Source organism: Quercus robur, chromosome 3, assembly GCF_932294415.1.
Source record: "Quercus robur chromosome 3, dhQueRobu3.1, whole genome shotgun sequence".
Classification (NCBI taxonomy): domain Eukaryota; kingdom Viridiplantae; phylum Streptophyta; class Magnoliopsida; order Fagales; family Fagaceae; genus Quercus; species Quercus robur.
In genome coordinates, this window is record NC_065536.1 from 63,665,440 (window position 1) to 63,681,988 (window position 16,549).

Genomic DNA, 16,549 nt, shown 5'->3' on the forward strand with positions numbered 1-16,549 from the left:
TTCTGAGTTTCAATATGATATAATTTTTTACATTCTCTCCCTTGTACTCTTCATAAATTAAAATAAAACAAAAACTTCATTTTATTTTTGTTCCTCTTAAATATTTTATTATAACATACATATTCTTGTATAACTAAAAGTTTTTTTTTAAAACATTTATCTTATAAGTTATGCATTTAAAAATCTCATGACTAATTTGTCATTTGAGATTTTATATATATAAGGTCTAAGGCTATATTTTTAAGTGGAGATTTTGTGTTTAAATATCAATTAAATAAATTTATTGAATACTAACAAAACCATGGTTAATTTGATGAATCAAAAAATAATTTTATGAATTAATACTAACCAAGAAAATTTTAATTTTATATAGGGAATAATATATCTCAAGAATAAAATTTAACAAAAAATTATTATGTTAGAACAAAGGTTTACTTTATCTTAGATAAAGTAATGCATCGTAATAAATTTTGATTTTTGTGTTAAAAAATAAGTAGAGATTATTCGGTATGTAACCAACACAAGATTAGATGAATAATATTGAAAATCTATCATATAGAATATTGGCTTACAAAAGATAAAACATCAAAACAATTCCCCCCCCCCCCCCCCCCCAAACAAAAGTTTATGATTTTCAATTGGGTTGAATTTTGTTGCTATAATATTTTGGAAACCATTTAGGAGGTGAGAAAAATAGAACACAACCTTTAATTTTTTTAATAAACCACTTATTATCATATAATCTTGAAAAATGCTAAAGTTACTACAAAGTTTATTACATAAAACACAAATTAATGTGACAGTAAATGTGATAAGATATGGCAATGATGTGATTAGATTTCAACCATTTAACAAATATATGTTTGAATTTTTTTGTGATTAATGACACAAAAATTTGCAATATCTTTAGCATCATTCTACAATTTTGGGTATTTTGATAATGAAATGAGCCATTTTTTAGAAGGTTGAAATCTTTCAAAAATTGAGGCCTTAAGCCTATGCCTGAACTGCCCGTGTGTGTGAAACTTAGAATCACTTAATTATAATACTATAGTTACAAATATTATATTTAAGTTTTTCACTACTCTATTTAAATTATTTATTAAAAAATACATTTATCAACACATATGAGATCAGAGCATGGTTGTTAAAATCCCGATCTGGATCCTACGATCCTACGATTTTACGATCACACCTACCTAAAACGATCTAAATCTTCAAGGATCTTTGCGATCGTTCAAGATCGGTAGGATCGTACGATTCTGACAATCTCAAACAACATTAGTTTCTTATAATCTTCTTTAACTTGACAAAAGGCTCAGTTGGACTCAAATGAAGAATAAAATCTCAATAGATCAAATTTTTTCACTCTAATGTAGAGAGAGTGTCAGTTAGACTCAAATAAAAAATATTCCAATAGAGTATCACATTTTGAGGTTTTTGGCATCTTTAAATAATACTTACAAATGAATGTAATGATGTATGGAAATTATATCAATGAATGTATAATTTATGTGATTATTTAACATAGCAATGTGTATTTTTTGTTTTTTTCTCAAATAATGTAGAATCTTACGATCTATGATCCTACTTACCTCCCACGATCCTACGTGGGATCCCGATTTTGACAACCTTGGATCAGAGTTTCTTAAAATTTGTAATTGAAATATTTATGATAATTGTTATATTTTATGTAAGAAAATGGTCAATCACTATTTCATAAACTACATAAATTAACACAATGTTTATTACTTTCACATTTATACAATATATGGACGAGTAAAATTAGTTTATGACATTTATTGCCTTGTTATTAGATCTTGAATTGTCAAGATCAACTATTATTCAAATAAGGTACTAACTATATATTTTTAATATCAATATATAACCTTGGCTCCCTTTTGGAAAAATAATTAATTAATTAAATTATTTTAAAAAAAAAAATCAACCTTCTAACTTCACCGCTAGTCATTTTAGGAGTAAAAGAAACTCTTATAATTTTTTTTTTCTCAAAAATATATATATGGGATAGTTATAAAAACCTTATTTGAACATGATCATAGTTAACTTATAAGACCTAAATCGTAAGAGATGCGCCTCGTAAGGGGTGCAAGCACATGCTCCCTCATAGTTTATGAACATCAATATGAACATTGTATACATGCATAGAAATCTATGGTTGTGCCTATGATTTTATATGTCCATGCACACAAAATGGACGTGGATATGCTTATGGAAGAAATTCAAGGGCAATGAAAAGGTTGTGCAAGTTAAATAGGGTGGTGAATTGTCACCCAAAAGTTAGATGCTGAGAGTTGCTTGATTTGGGTAGGATCAAAATTATCAATTTGTTCTGATATGCATAGGTTTCCTAATTAAAATTAAACACCTATGTGGATTGGATTTGATTGTCCTTGAAAAATACAACATTGATTGTTTCATATATTCATATTGGTCAAGATAATTAGGTATTTGAATTTAATTGAGAAATCTAATGTACTGCACCATATTGTATATAAATTTATATATATCAAATTATACTAATTACAACTTGCTTTTTATGGATGAATGTCCTTACAAATAATGTTTGTGAATGTGATAGGTGAATAGACTGAATGCCCTCTTAAATACCTAATTTATGTTAGGAAAATGCCCCTACAAATTAAATACTTTACTTAAGGCCACATTCACTCACAGAAATATCTTCCCAATAATAAGTCGGTTACAATATCACCAAATACCAAGATTAACAAAATTAAACCTTATTTCACCTAAAAAAATGTTCATAGATGTGGTTTCTCATATCCTAAAAATCTATTAAGGATATGAGTTTTGGGTTAGGCAAAGACGAGATTCGATCGACATCCTAAAAATCCATTAAGGATATGTGTTGTGTGTGTGCAAATTGAAATTTGCAGAAATGAGTAAAATAGACCGAAACAAACAGAAATTTTAAGTGATGAAATATTGAAGGCGAAAATACTGTTTTGGTCCCTACATTTTGGTGTCACGGTTAATTTAGTCCTTACATTTTGATAACAGTCAATTTGACCCCTGTTATTTTTAACATACAGTCAATTTGGTCTCTACCATTAACTTACTAACGGAAAATGTCTATGTGGCAAATGGTTTGTAAGATTGACATGTCTAATATTAAAAAATTAAATGAGATGATGACAAGTCTAAATTTTATTGGCCATGTCAGTCATTAGTTGGCCAAAAAAAAAATGCCACATTAGCTTTTACAAATATATTTCTTTTCTTTTCTTTTTTTCCTCTCTTTATTTTTCTTTTAACTTTCTTTAATCAAACATAATTTTCATTTTATTTTCATTGTATACCAAGTGAATGTATAGCAGCCTAGGCCACTAGAAACCCATACAGAGGAGAAAAACTTTCATATGCAGTTGTTAACCAAACGAAGAGGACATGGATTTGATCCGAGTTGCATGTCAAATTGGCAAACTTGAATAGAGTAATCGTTCTAGACCATTTTGAATTAGAATTGGAGGTCCACTAAGGGGCTGGATTTGGAGCGATTAGGATTTGGATCCACATGGGAGAGAAGGATGAGGATGAGAAATCCCAAGAAGGTTTAGTTTCTAAGGCATGAGATCCGAATTTGGCTCAGTTGTGGTAGTTGATAATGGGATTTTACTTTCTGATTTAGTTTTGAGGGAGTGGTTTGGAGAGAGGGAGAGAACCCATAAAGGACTTGATTGTGCTATCTAGAGAGATAAAAGTTGCGGTGAGTGCGGTTCTTGTGGTGGCGGTGAAAGATAGGTGGCACAAGCACCAGTGGTTAGGTGAGGAATAGGAGATTAGGAGAGACGGAGGGCTGTCCTGGGTTTGGGGAAAGAACAATGAAGAATTTTATGGGTTTGGGAAGAAGAACAATGAAGAATGTGGGAAAATAAAATTAATTTTTAAAGAAATCGTAGGAAAATTGAAAGAAAAAATAGAGTAAAAAATTTGGAAAAAAAAATATATATATATATATATATATTTGTAAAGGTTGATGTGGTTTTTTTTCCAACTAAGCACTGACATGGCCAATAAAATTTAGACATATCAGCATCTCACTTAATTTTTTAATTTAGTCATGCCTACTGTACAAACCGTTTGCCACATAGACATTTTCTGTTAGTAAACTAATGGTAGGGACTAAATTGACTACAAGTTGAAAATAAACACTGACATGGCCAATAAAATTTAGACATATCAGTATCTCACTTAATTTTTTAATTTAGTCATGCCTACTGTACAAACCTTTTGCCATATAGACATTTTCTGTTAGTAAACTAACGGTAGAGACTAAATTAACTATAAGTTGAAAATAATAGGGACTAAATTGACTGCTACTAAAATGTAGGGACTAAATTGACTGTAACACTAAAATATATGAACCAAAATAGTGTTTTCACCAATATTGAAATAATAATTTCTTTATATAAAAAATAAAAAAAATACCACACACTTAACCGGAGTAGTGGACTATTTCATGGGCCTCTGAGTTTTTTTCAAGACTTTAAAATTTTACCCTTTTTTGGGCTAAATAACAACCCTGCTTCTTTCTGCAGATAGTTGGGCTTTTCCAATATCAACCGTAGCCCAAATTATACCCAGTTGGGCTGACCTCAGGCTGAGAATAATACAGCCTAGCTAGCCCGTCTTGCCCTTACGTTTTCTCAATAGTAGCATCATTTCAGAAATACACAATTCTCTTCAAACTAAATATATAATTCTAATGGGGATTTTTCTTTTATTTTTTTAAAAAGAGAAGAATCCTTAATTTTGGTGAATTTCATACCTACAATGGTAAAGAAGGTTTGCATGCTGTGTGTGTATCATCTCTAATGTATGACCTCACAATTACGTAGAATTTACCTATATAAGAAAAATGGTACATATATCAGATGCGTTAGATAATTATTGATGAGGGTCAAACTTTAGAAATCGGAAAAGATCAACTTTATTTTATTTTTATTTTTTTTCAAATGGGAGAAAGTCCATCTCATGGTATGGTCTGTTACTCCATAACATTTATGTAAATGAAATCTGAACCATTAAATGAACCATTTCCATTTCATGAGGATTCTAATCCTCCTAATTCCCGTAGTTCCACCTTAAATGAGAGAAGGTTGCTAAATTACAAATCCAAATCCAAATCCATGAGATCTTGCATCACATGTGGTTAAATAAATCGATTTTATTATTATTTTTTACAAATTCAATAATTACTTACCCTTAGAGTGAGAATATTCAAATCTTAGATATCTCCAGTTTATTCGAATCCTATGTCCCACCCCTCAAATGTGAAGCATGTACTATTTATTACTTTTCAAAGAGTTCAAGTACTTCAATCAATACTACTGTTTAAGTCAATCAATGAGTTAATATATGCATCACACTAGTAACAGTTTTCGTCTTGGCTTTTGAAAACAGTTGGATGTATATCATGTCACTGATCCTATTTCATGTTTCTTTTGAATCAGCAAACTATTAAATATCCTAGAGAATTTGCGGAGCATTCTCTCTAAAGTATAGTATATGTAACAGTTTCAAACAGCTACCCCCATGTGGGTAGCATGAAGTCTCAGGAGATTCTGCTGATGAAGGAAGGGTGTTAAACAGTTTTCGTCATGAATGCATAAGATGTGGGGGTCTTCAGTTTCAGAATTTGTGCCTGAGCTTTTGCAGGCCCATGAGAAAAGGATGTTCCAAATAGTTCCAATTCTTTGTTTTTGTAATTGCTACCCTCATCATTTTCATCATCATCCTCATAATTTTCACTCTCCCACACATTTTCTCATCCTTGTCTTCCACTTTGTTGTAACAAGGACATTCAATTACAATTACAACCATGTTTAATATATATTTTTTTAAATAGTAACATAAAAATTAAATAGGATGTTACAACGGAGACATAGATTGAACTCAAAACAGTAAATTTAAGACTATTTGTCCATTGTTCTAACTTTTAAACCTTTCAAAAAAAAAAAAAAAAAACTTCTAACATTTTGAATATTCAGCAAAAAACTCCTAACACTTTGAATGACACATGTTTTAAGTTTATGGGATTCTGACTGTTAACAATTTTTTGTTTTCTAAATAATTCTTCAAAGTAGAAATGTTTTGTAAGAGATTATAGATCAAATCACTCGTCTTGTGTTCTCGGGCAAGGCTCTTTCCTTATCAAAAGAGACAAATGAAAGAAAATTTAAAGCCAGAAAAAAATAAGAATAAGGGAAAGAAAAGGTGACTTGGCATGTTATAAGAATAATATTTAACTTGATCTTTCACCTTGTGAAAGTGCCTCTCTTGTGAGAAAGGGAGTTACAAGAAAAAGACGGTGAGATATGACCTCAACAAACTGATGCAGATTTTCCCACTGTCCCCCATTTGCAACAACTATCCTTTCTGATCACTTCTAATGGTTTCTCATATACCTTGGACCACACCCACATTGAGGCACTCTTTTGACAATTCTGGGAAAAGCTTTTTCAGCTTTACATTTGCTTGTAACTTCATGTGGCTCCTACTCCAAGAAAGTCAATGAATGGTGGTGGAATGGTCTCAAATTGGCTGCCAACTCTGGTTTCTGTAGCAGATGATGATGAAGGTTCACTGGCTGAAACTTGAGGTGTTGGTGTTGCTGATGGTTCTAAGTAATCATAAGGGTTGTGATTGCCTGACTGTTGCATTGCCAACATAAATGGAGGGTAGTGGGAATAGAAACCAGTTAAGTTAGCTTCATCACTTGGCCTATCCCAAGATCTCCCATGGCTGAAGCTGCCCATGATGTCACTACTGTTGGGACCTGAAGAACACGATTAGAGAGCTAGTGAGTTAAGGTAACAATGCTACAAATCAATGCATAAATGGAGCAGCACAAGAAAATGATCAAACAATGGAACAAGAAAATGAGGTTAAGATTCCAAAAAGGCCAACAAGGAGCAGCACAGAAACCCAAATGCACAAACTGCAGGAACTACAAAAAGGTTTAGAGGGCAAGGGAGGGGATTATGTATATAAAGGACACACCAGTGAAGAAATCAAAAGAAGTTTGTTGTAGCGCACAGAAACCACCGTAAGGAGGGACCTTGGTGCTTGAGATTGCTTCTCCACCATTGGTCATGTGGGGCGACCCATTTAAGCCATTTAAGTTATAATCAACCCCACCACCCCCACCACCATTATTGAAGGCTCCAAAGGGGAATCTAGTAACATTATTGTTGAGTCCTCCATTAGGGAGATTGAGACCGTAAGTTAGTGGTTCTGTTCTTGTGGCTGTCTCTCCACAGACGAAGGTTGGATTTTCATCCATCCTTCGGTAAACAGATTGACCAAGCTTCCTCCTCCTGTAAGCATTGGATTGTTCTCTATATTTCCTAGCCATTATAACATGCCAATGGTTCTTGACTGCATTATCAGTTCTTCCAGGGAAAAGCCTAGCTATCATAGCCCATTTATTGCCATAAATTCTATGAGCTTGCATTAGCCTCTCTTCTTCTTCTTCAGTAAAAGCTCTTCTATTGATTCTTGGGTCCAACTGATTAAACCATCTGAGTCTGCAGCTCTTACCTTTGAACACAAATAACCCAGGAAAAGAAATGAGGATGTAGTCAAAAAAAGTAACATTAGTATTTTAAAATATAGTACAAAGAACAAGAACTAGAATAAAATAAAATAATAATTTTAGTGATCTTGCCCTCACTTCCTTACCTGATCTTCCTTCCAACTTCTCTGCTATAAGGTTCCAGTTTTGAGGGCCATAAAGAGCCACCAGTTCCTTGAGCTTTGTATCCTCTGCAGGCCTCCAATGCCCTCTAGCACAAAGTTTTGACTGTCCACTATCTACATCTTTCCCACTGACCAAGTTCTTATCATTGTTTTGCTCAAAACCATCACTGCTATCGGAGACCTTACCTTCCCCAGCATTGCTGTTGTGGTTTTCCTCAAAGCTTCTTGTAATATTGGAGTTTTTTCCCATGAATGGAAGAGCACCCCAACAAGGCCTCCTATGATTTTCCACCTCATGAGAGCTCTTAGAGAGATTACTTTCTTGTGAAGAAGAAATTGCTGAAGCTACACCGTATTTGGGACTGAGGGAGAGAGAACCCATGTCTGCATAAACCATCCCCATTGAAGACGAGGTAGAGCAAGGAGTGGATGAGTAGCAACTAAGACCATTTGGGTTATTTTCTGGTGCATATATAGCATAATTGTTGGCCATGCCTTCATTCCATTTCCACTCTCACTCTCACAAATGCTAATGACATTAAAAAAAGACTGTTACAAAGTCATCCCACAGGAAGAAAAGAACATGAGAAATGACATGTTAGAACAAAAGTGAGAAGCAAATGTTTGACAGACAGAGTAGAAGAAGAAGGAAAGGAGATTTGTTGTGTGAGAACTTCTTTTTTTTGTTTTTTTTTTTTTTTTTTTTGGATGGTACGTTGTGTGAGAACTTGAAACTACAAGAAAAACGAGGTGTTTTAATAGAAACCTACAAGGCTTCTCTCCCAGTCACACTTCTTTTAATAAGTAGTTAACTACCCTGTCTGCTGAATTGACCTTTCTAATTTAACTAGCTCTTTTTTTTTTCTTTTTCTTTTTTTTGATGAATAACTAGCTCATATTAATATATCAAATTATCAATAAAGATATAAAACTTTCAAGACTTGTGCACAGGCACAGACACAAAATTTTCAGATAGTAAACATACAAAAAAATCATATCTTCTTTAACCATGGGAGATCATTTCATTTAGTTTATAATAAGCATAGCATTAGCCCAATATAAAAATAATATTATTTCAATCATAACTTGTTACCTTTAAAAATTGTGAAAAAATATTTTCTTAACATTATTGCTTTTCCTTTTTTTTTTTCTTTTTAATTGTGCATGTGATATATTGTGAGTAATACATAATAAAACAATGTCATTAATAAATTTACATGTGAAAAGTGGTAATCCAAAAAAAGTTGTGAATTTCTTTTTTTTTTTTTATAGTAACAAAGTTGTGAATTATACATAATAAAAAAGATGTCATTAATTGATTTGTGTGAAAATGATATTACAATCAAAATTTGTCAACTGAACTAATTGTAAAAAAGATTGTAAAAGCATCTATATCGGTGGTGTCAAAATGCTAAAATACTATTTTTAGCGTCACAATATACAAAAAGTGTACTACATTGGTGGTGGTATATGTAAAAAATTTAACTACTCAAATGTTAAAGCAAATAATATATTTTATTCTCCCTTCAATTAAAATAATAGTTATTTCCTTTTTTTTCTTTCTTTTTTTACTAAACTCACCGCTGACCCAAGCCCCAAGCCGACCCATCTTTTTTCTCTCTTCCTCCACTTTCACAGACCCAAGCCCATTCTTCCATCTACCCTACCCACTCTGATTCAACCATTATTCAGTGTGGGTCGTTGCTGGAGTGGGTTTGCTGGACTTGGTGAAGTTGTATTCAGAAGTGGGTTAGTGTTGTGGTTGTGGGTAGGAGTTGCGGTGGTTGTTGGTTGTGGTGGCGGTGGTGGTGGTATTGTGGCTGGGTTTGGAATAATTTTAGGTAGTGGTTTTTGGTTACGGGATGGATTTTGTGTTGTTGATGTGGTGGGTTTGGTTTGGTTTGATTTTGTGGTGGGTTTGGATTTTGAGGTTAATGGATTTTGTTTTGAATTTTTTTTCTTTCTAGTTAATGGATTTTGTGGTGGATCGTGGTTGGGTTTATGGTGGTGGATCGATGGTTAATAGTGACTAAGTTTGTGATGGTGGATCGTGGCTAGTGGCAGATTGGTGTTGGTTGTGTCGTGAGTGGGTTAGGTTTGAAGAGAGGGAGAAGATAGAGATAGAGATGAACAGAGAGAAAAAATAATAAACAAATAAATAGTGTTTAACTATCATGTGAAAATAAGAGTATTGATATGACGTGAATTGTGAAATGATAAGTTAAAATAAATAATATAATTTTTTTTAAGTGCTAAAAGCTAAAAAATTAGTTCTATCAATATGGATGCTCTAAAAATGGGTATCTTAAAACTGCTTCTATTATATTGTTAATCACCCTAACTACTCAACTTGACCTTTTAATTTAATTAAACAAATTTTTTTTTTTACATTACTTACTAATTGTGAGTAAAGGAATAACTACTTTCAAGTAAACTCATTATTGGTAACATTTTTATTAGTACATGTTATAATAAGTCGGAATTAATATTTATATAAAAACATTATATCCCTTTTTTTTTTTTTTTTTTTTGCTAAAAAAAATGTATCACTTAGATTTATTAAATTTAACTCGCTCATAGCATTATAGTACAATTCTTTTTTTTATTTTTTTATGGACACAATTCTTGCTTTTCTTTCCACATTTCCCACATCTTTCTCTTGTGTGAAAGTGAGAGGTACAACTAAACCTCTCTCTCATGGGGTTGAAGTTGAAGGTTCTTAGGCTGTCCCTCTCTAAATTGACAAGAAAGACTCATAATGTGATGTGTGCTAGCTTGGGCTCGTGCAGTACCTAGACACCTTTCTTTTCAAGGCAGAAGAAAATAAGACTTTGACACAACAAACCCCCTGTCAACACTAGTAAATAAGTTGTAGCCCCCATCTCCATCAGTCACCTTTTTTTTTCAAAACTTTAAAGGTTGTTTAACCTGGGTTTCAGCTTAACCACCTGAAGTTGACCCAGCAACCAAACCCCTATGGCCAAGAATTACTCGATTGTGTCCCTTCTTGACAACTAATCATTACACTACAAAATGTAATTAGCTAGCTTCACAATAAAATCCCACTTGTTTTATGTCTCTTCCTTGAGTTTCATGTAAGAGAAATTATAATTCAATACATATAAATATTGATTAATTTTAAGATCATAATTTTTATCGCATATTTCTTACAATTATTTTATGACGTTTTACTATAATTAAATGTCTCTTGTTTTCACATGAACCCACTATTTACAACCTTATTAAATTTGTGATAAAGTTGTGGAAAAAAATTATGTTATTAGATTTTCTTAGAAAGATTTTAAATTTATTAACCTTTTATGAACTTTTATCATGTTTAACATGCATCCATTTTTGAGCTGAAATTGTCTACAAGTGAATTTCAAGGGCGAGAAATTATTAGATCTATTAGGAGGACTGCTAACGTGGTCTTCTCTGGCTTCCCAATTAATAAAATATTGTTATTTATGTAAATGTGACAGCATTTGGTATTTTTTATTTTTTATTTCTTGTGCTGATTAAGAAGCGCACACATACATTTATATAGATGACATCATCTCATTGATAAGGAAGATTACATCAACCGTCATTCCGGTATAAATAATAATTTCTCCTCGAAAGTAGGAAAATAAACTCAATGTATTTAATTTTCTTTTTTTTTTTCTTTTTTTTTTTTTATCTGGTTCAATTTAACCTTCCTGTGGATCCCACTTGGTACACCAATAATATTATCAAATCATGATGACTTTTAGAACACTAAAATGAATGTAAAGTTTTTTTTTTTTTTTTTTTTACAAGATAGAATTTCTACTCTAATTTCATTTAAATGTATATATGTGTGAAGTTCCCTCCTAGAGATTTGAACTCCGGCTCTTACCCCCCACATCCTACAAACATTTATACTTGTGGAGTGACCATTACACTAATTTTTAGTGGTAAATGTAAAGTCCATAATGGGAAACAATTGGCACATTCTAAAGAGAGCCTCAATAAATCCACTGATCACAAGCCGGTTAAAAGGATGGGCCGTGTTTCCATGTAAGGTATGTTCTAGACTGCCTCTCATTGCCTAAAACTTTTACCCAAAAGGAAAAATATAAAAACAAAAATGCTACTATTTAGTATAAACGAAACTGGCCTCATACATTAAATAATTTTTCTTTCAGTTTTCACTCCCTGGAAAACCCAATGGCAGACGTTACATTTAAATTTTTGTCACAGTGTAACAGGGAATGTACTATCTATGCTATGAAGAACTGATTCAACTGAACAGCTTTGGGTCAAAGAACTTTCAAAACCCTGACTCTTTTTTTTTTTATTGGAAACAGCCCAACTAAACTGACCCCATCAACTGTAATTTGTAATTGCCATCAAACAGTAAAAATATAAACCACAAGGTGGAGTTTGCTTCCAAGTTCCAACCTCCATAACTCTCTCAGAACATAGGGTCCCAAGCATAGGAGGCATGTTTGTGTATATCTAAATATTTTTCCTTCCCTATGAGGTTTGAATCTGTAACTGTAATTATTCATGCCAATAGCATTTAAGTTGCATATATATGCATGTGACCATGCTTATGATATCATTGGAGTCTCCTAATGTCATTAAGACCATGGACACTAGTATTATGCATCCAAATATATTGATTAAAAAAAAAAAGGTAATTACTGTAAATCCACTTGTGATTAGGTTCAAATTTACATTGTCTATCCGTGATTTGAAAAGTGTTACTCTGTCCGCGTAAGTTTTGTAAATATTAATGTGTAGAGGGTCGGTCAAAATACAACCAAACCCCAAATACCAAGTGGGTTTACTAGTGTCCATGGATTCTTTTCATTCAATTCAATCGACCAAAACAGCCATCCATCCTAATACGACATGGCCATATCGACCATTGGATTTTTAAAAAAATCATTTATCACTAAAGTAATGGATGTGCCGATTGGCCAAACACCATTGGCAACGGCCTTTTGTGTTGTTGAGTTCATTGTGTTAGATTGGCAAATTGTGAACAAATTTAACCTTAAATTAGTGTCTTGTGGTATGTTTGAAGTCTATATGAAGGCCAAGACATGTTTCGGTTGTTGCTCAAGAGAAATTACAAGTATATGTTGCTTGACACCTTCTCAACACATAATAGATCAATCGAAACTTATCAATTATGTTGATCGATCAAAAACTAATGTCGATTGATAGAGAATCATGTTGACGAACTTCAATTTTAGCTCAATCAACCGTCAGTGCTTCTAGGATTTTGTGGATTTCAAGTCATTTCAAAATTTTGAAGAGTCATGCATTGTACACTTAGGATTAGGGTTAACCAAACTCTATCAAAGTATCAACCGGATATCAAGAAGAATTCAAAAGATATGGTGATCCAGTTAAAGTTGGAGCATCTTGTGTACATTCAAGCGGCTGGAGTGAAACTTCAAGAAAGTTCTAGAAGTTATAAGCGGGTGTCTATGTTCGCTAAAGTCCACAAATAAAAGAGTTAAAGGATTTGAAGCTGTATGGGGTTACATTAGTAAGTCTACATGAGATTGATAGAAATAAATTTAGGGTTAAATCTTTGTAAAACTTCTATTTTATTATTGCGGATATATTTTTCTTCTGGGTTTGGTGGTTAAGCTATTACTAAAAGTAGTAATTAAATAGTATTATACTTTCTTATTAAAAAAAAAAAAAAGAAACTGTGGTAGAAAGAGATGAAATCCAATTCAGAATGACTGAGACTTTTTTTGTTAAATGATCATATCAATGGACCATGTTAGTTAGAACTTTGGACAATGTTTCTTGGCACATGATGAGGCCAAATAGAAAGCTTCCAAATTCCAGTGGACCATATATATGTCATATTTTTAAAAGAAAGGACAATGGATCACTTGGTCTCCAACTTTTCAGACCAAAAAACGCAGAGTGAGTGAACCCAAATGTAGGGATTGACAGGTAAAAATTAAAAAAAACTGTCCAGTAGTCTTACAGAATCTATTGCTTTCATCATGCACATATATGTAAGTATTATCCTCTTTCATCTTTTGCCCAAACCAAATCTGAAATCCCATGCTTTTACTTTGTTTTCTTTTTCTGCCATGTTATGTGCATTCCAGTGAGTCACACGTGCACCACTTATTGCACGTGTAGATCCTTGATTTGAAAGGCCAATTGCTTTTGCTTGCTTGCTTGCATGGAGGGGCCTTCAGTAGAAGAATTATTGGGACTGACTGACCCCTGAATCTCTGAATCAATCAAACTTAGGATGCCTCTCTATTTAACCCACTCAGCCTATAGTCATTTTTGTCCTTCTACCAAGCCCCACGTCATCTATGTGTGGCCTCACGCCCCAGACATGCATTCCATTCCTGTGTAGGCTGTGGCTTGATTGCTTTTAAAATCTCATCCTCAGCTTTAGATTATTTGATAGAGCCATTATCATTTGGACTTTACAAAACTGAAAAGAGTAAGGGGTTTGTTTGGATGTCGTTTATTTATTGAAAATTGAAAATTTATTATTGAAAATATTGTAGCAAAATATTTTTTTAAAATTAAAATACTGTTCACACGTTTTTGTGCTTTGGCTGGTTCATGAATAGTGCCATGGGACTAGCCAAAAAACGCAAACGCTAGCTTCAATGCAGACATGTTGCTAAACAAACGCACACTAATTAGTTGTGCTAACACTGCCTTTGAAGCACTGCAAGTCACCACTGTTAGGCGCGACTTGATGGTAAGAGTCCTCATGTCGTTTCATTTGGTAAACAGTTTGAGTGATAGCCTCATCAAACCCTGGTGATACACGTGCTATTACTTATTGCCGTCACATTAAGTGATAGCCTCATCAAGTCCATGTCACCCACTCACAATCGCGCAAGTCAGCAAGTTGTGAAATTGAGTGTGCGATTAGATGTGTCTATAAAATATATTATTTGTTGTTCTAGTTTCTTTTGTCTAATTATCAATTTAGAGATAAACTTTTTCTTTCTTATAAGTATTTAGTGTGTATGCAAAGGACTTATATTTTACCTGAGAATCTGAGACATTAGTAGTAGATACAATAATGAAAACCAATTAACATTAGAAAGACACAATGGTTAGTTAATTGCAGCCTATTTAAGATATAAGCATATAGTTTATGCTTATCAAGTTTGCCTCGTGAGAAAAATTGCAAATGTTAGCATGGCCACTTTATCTATAGAATGTACAAAGTGTTCTGATTTATACTTATAGTTTACTAGATTGGTAAGCTACATATAGTTGACTAGTCTATTGCAACCAGAGTGGAAATTTGCAGTTTTATTATAATTAGCATGTAATGTAAGTGGTTTTAATTCATTTGCATGTGTTTAATGTGTAAAGAATATTTACTGCAATGCCATTGAATGACATGCAAGTCTATATGTTGTAATTTTATGCCATTGAATATAATAATATGTTACATATTTACATAGCTCCATAACTCTTTTACTGCTTGCATGGAAAATTATAAACCTGAATTAAACCTACCACAGCTTTGCTGCTTTTTATTAGGGTTTAGCTGCTTCATATTCAGGTTCCTGTGCCAAGGTCTTAATTAAACCATTAAAACCATCTTCTTTCACAATATAAATACCTTAGTTCTAGTCCAATTAAATTCAGATGAATTACCCACAGTTAGTCAAAATCAGATATCAAATCATGATCTTAATTTGACTTAGTTCTCCAATGAAAATAATCCACACTAAACTGATCAGAAGAGAATAATCACAAAACTTCCTACAAATAAAGTCAAGTTGGTTAAATGGACCACATCAGTTACAGGTGCTTGTCACATGAGCTGAAACCTGAAATGAAAGTGTTGTTAAATTGCCAAACCAAGTGGCATGCCTGTTGGGAGGAGTTGTTGGGAGCATTGTATGCATGTGTGTCTGTTGGTGTGCATCAGATAGAGGGGCAGTGACTGAGGTTTCTTGTAGATAAGGGCATGGGCACCCCAAATTCATGTGCTTAGGTTTGTTATATTGAACACAAATGAAAGTAACATGCTTTTAGAATGACCCCATGTATAATAATAATAATAATAATAATACAATAATTAAGTCAATAACACAACAAATTTCATAATATTTTTACTTACGAACGTTGAAATGGTAAGTTCTTGATTTGTATAGAATAAAAATGATATTAATGATGGTCTCAGTAAAAATGATATTTTACTAATTATAATCTACCATCGCAATAAATTGTGAAATTTTTTGTATCAATTATATTGCATCGTTGATAATGATAAGATAAGTGGTGGGTAGCTAAAATCAAAGAGTGGAGCCAGAAATGCATGAAAAGGATTCACAAAAGGGTCATAACAATGGCCCACCGTATAAATAGTAGTACTGATCCATAAGATTCTGTTGGGGCTGTTCCCTTGGAACTATGTGAAAAGAAAAGGCATGGTGGTGCATCTGTTGCCATTGGATACCCCACCCTTCAGCCCCCTTTACCGGAGCCCCCCTCAACATGACAATTCTAACCTGTAAAATGGGATTTGCAAAGGCAAAAAAAAAAAAGCATGAGGTTTTTTTTTTTTTTTTTTAACTAAGGAGAAAGATTAAGACAAATATAGCCCCCAAAGCACAAAATCCATCAATAAAACCTTTTTTTTTCTATTTATTTAGCCAAAAAAAACACTTTTTTCTATTATATATATTCCACTAAACAAAACAAAATGCCCTATCTTATATTCCAAAAAATGAAAGAGAAATATTAAACAAGTACACACAAATAATAAAATATAAAATGATTGTTTTTCAGTTAAAATTCTATTAATGACATTTTT

At 32.8% G+C, this 16,549-nt stretch overlaps 1 protein-coding gene across 1 annotated transcript; it reads right to left on the reverse strand.

The window, feature by feature from the left end:
* Positions 1–6,243: 6,243 nt before the first annotated feature.
* On the reverse strand, positions 6,244–8,486 carry LOC126718852 (transcription factor MYB105-like). The gene is made up of 3 exons (XM_050421206.1): positions 7,726–8,486; positions 7,045–7,584; positions 6,244–6,820 (listed from the first exon to the last, which is right to left on the reverse strand). Exons 1-3 carry the CDS (start codon positions 8,234–8,236, stop codon positions 6,528–6,530), a joined length of 1,344 nt encoding a protein of 447 aa, XP_050277163.1. The 5' UTR covers positions 8,237–8,486; the 3' UTR covers positions 6,244–6,527.
* Between the last annotated feature and the right edge of the window lie 8,063 nt (positions 8,487–16,549).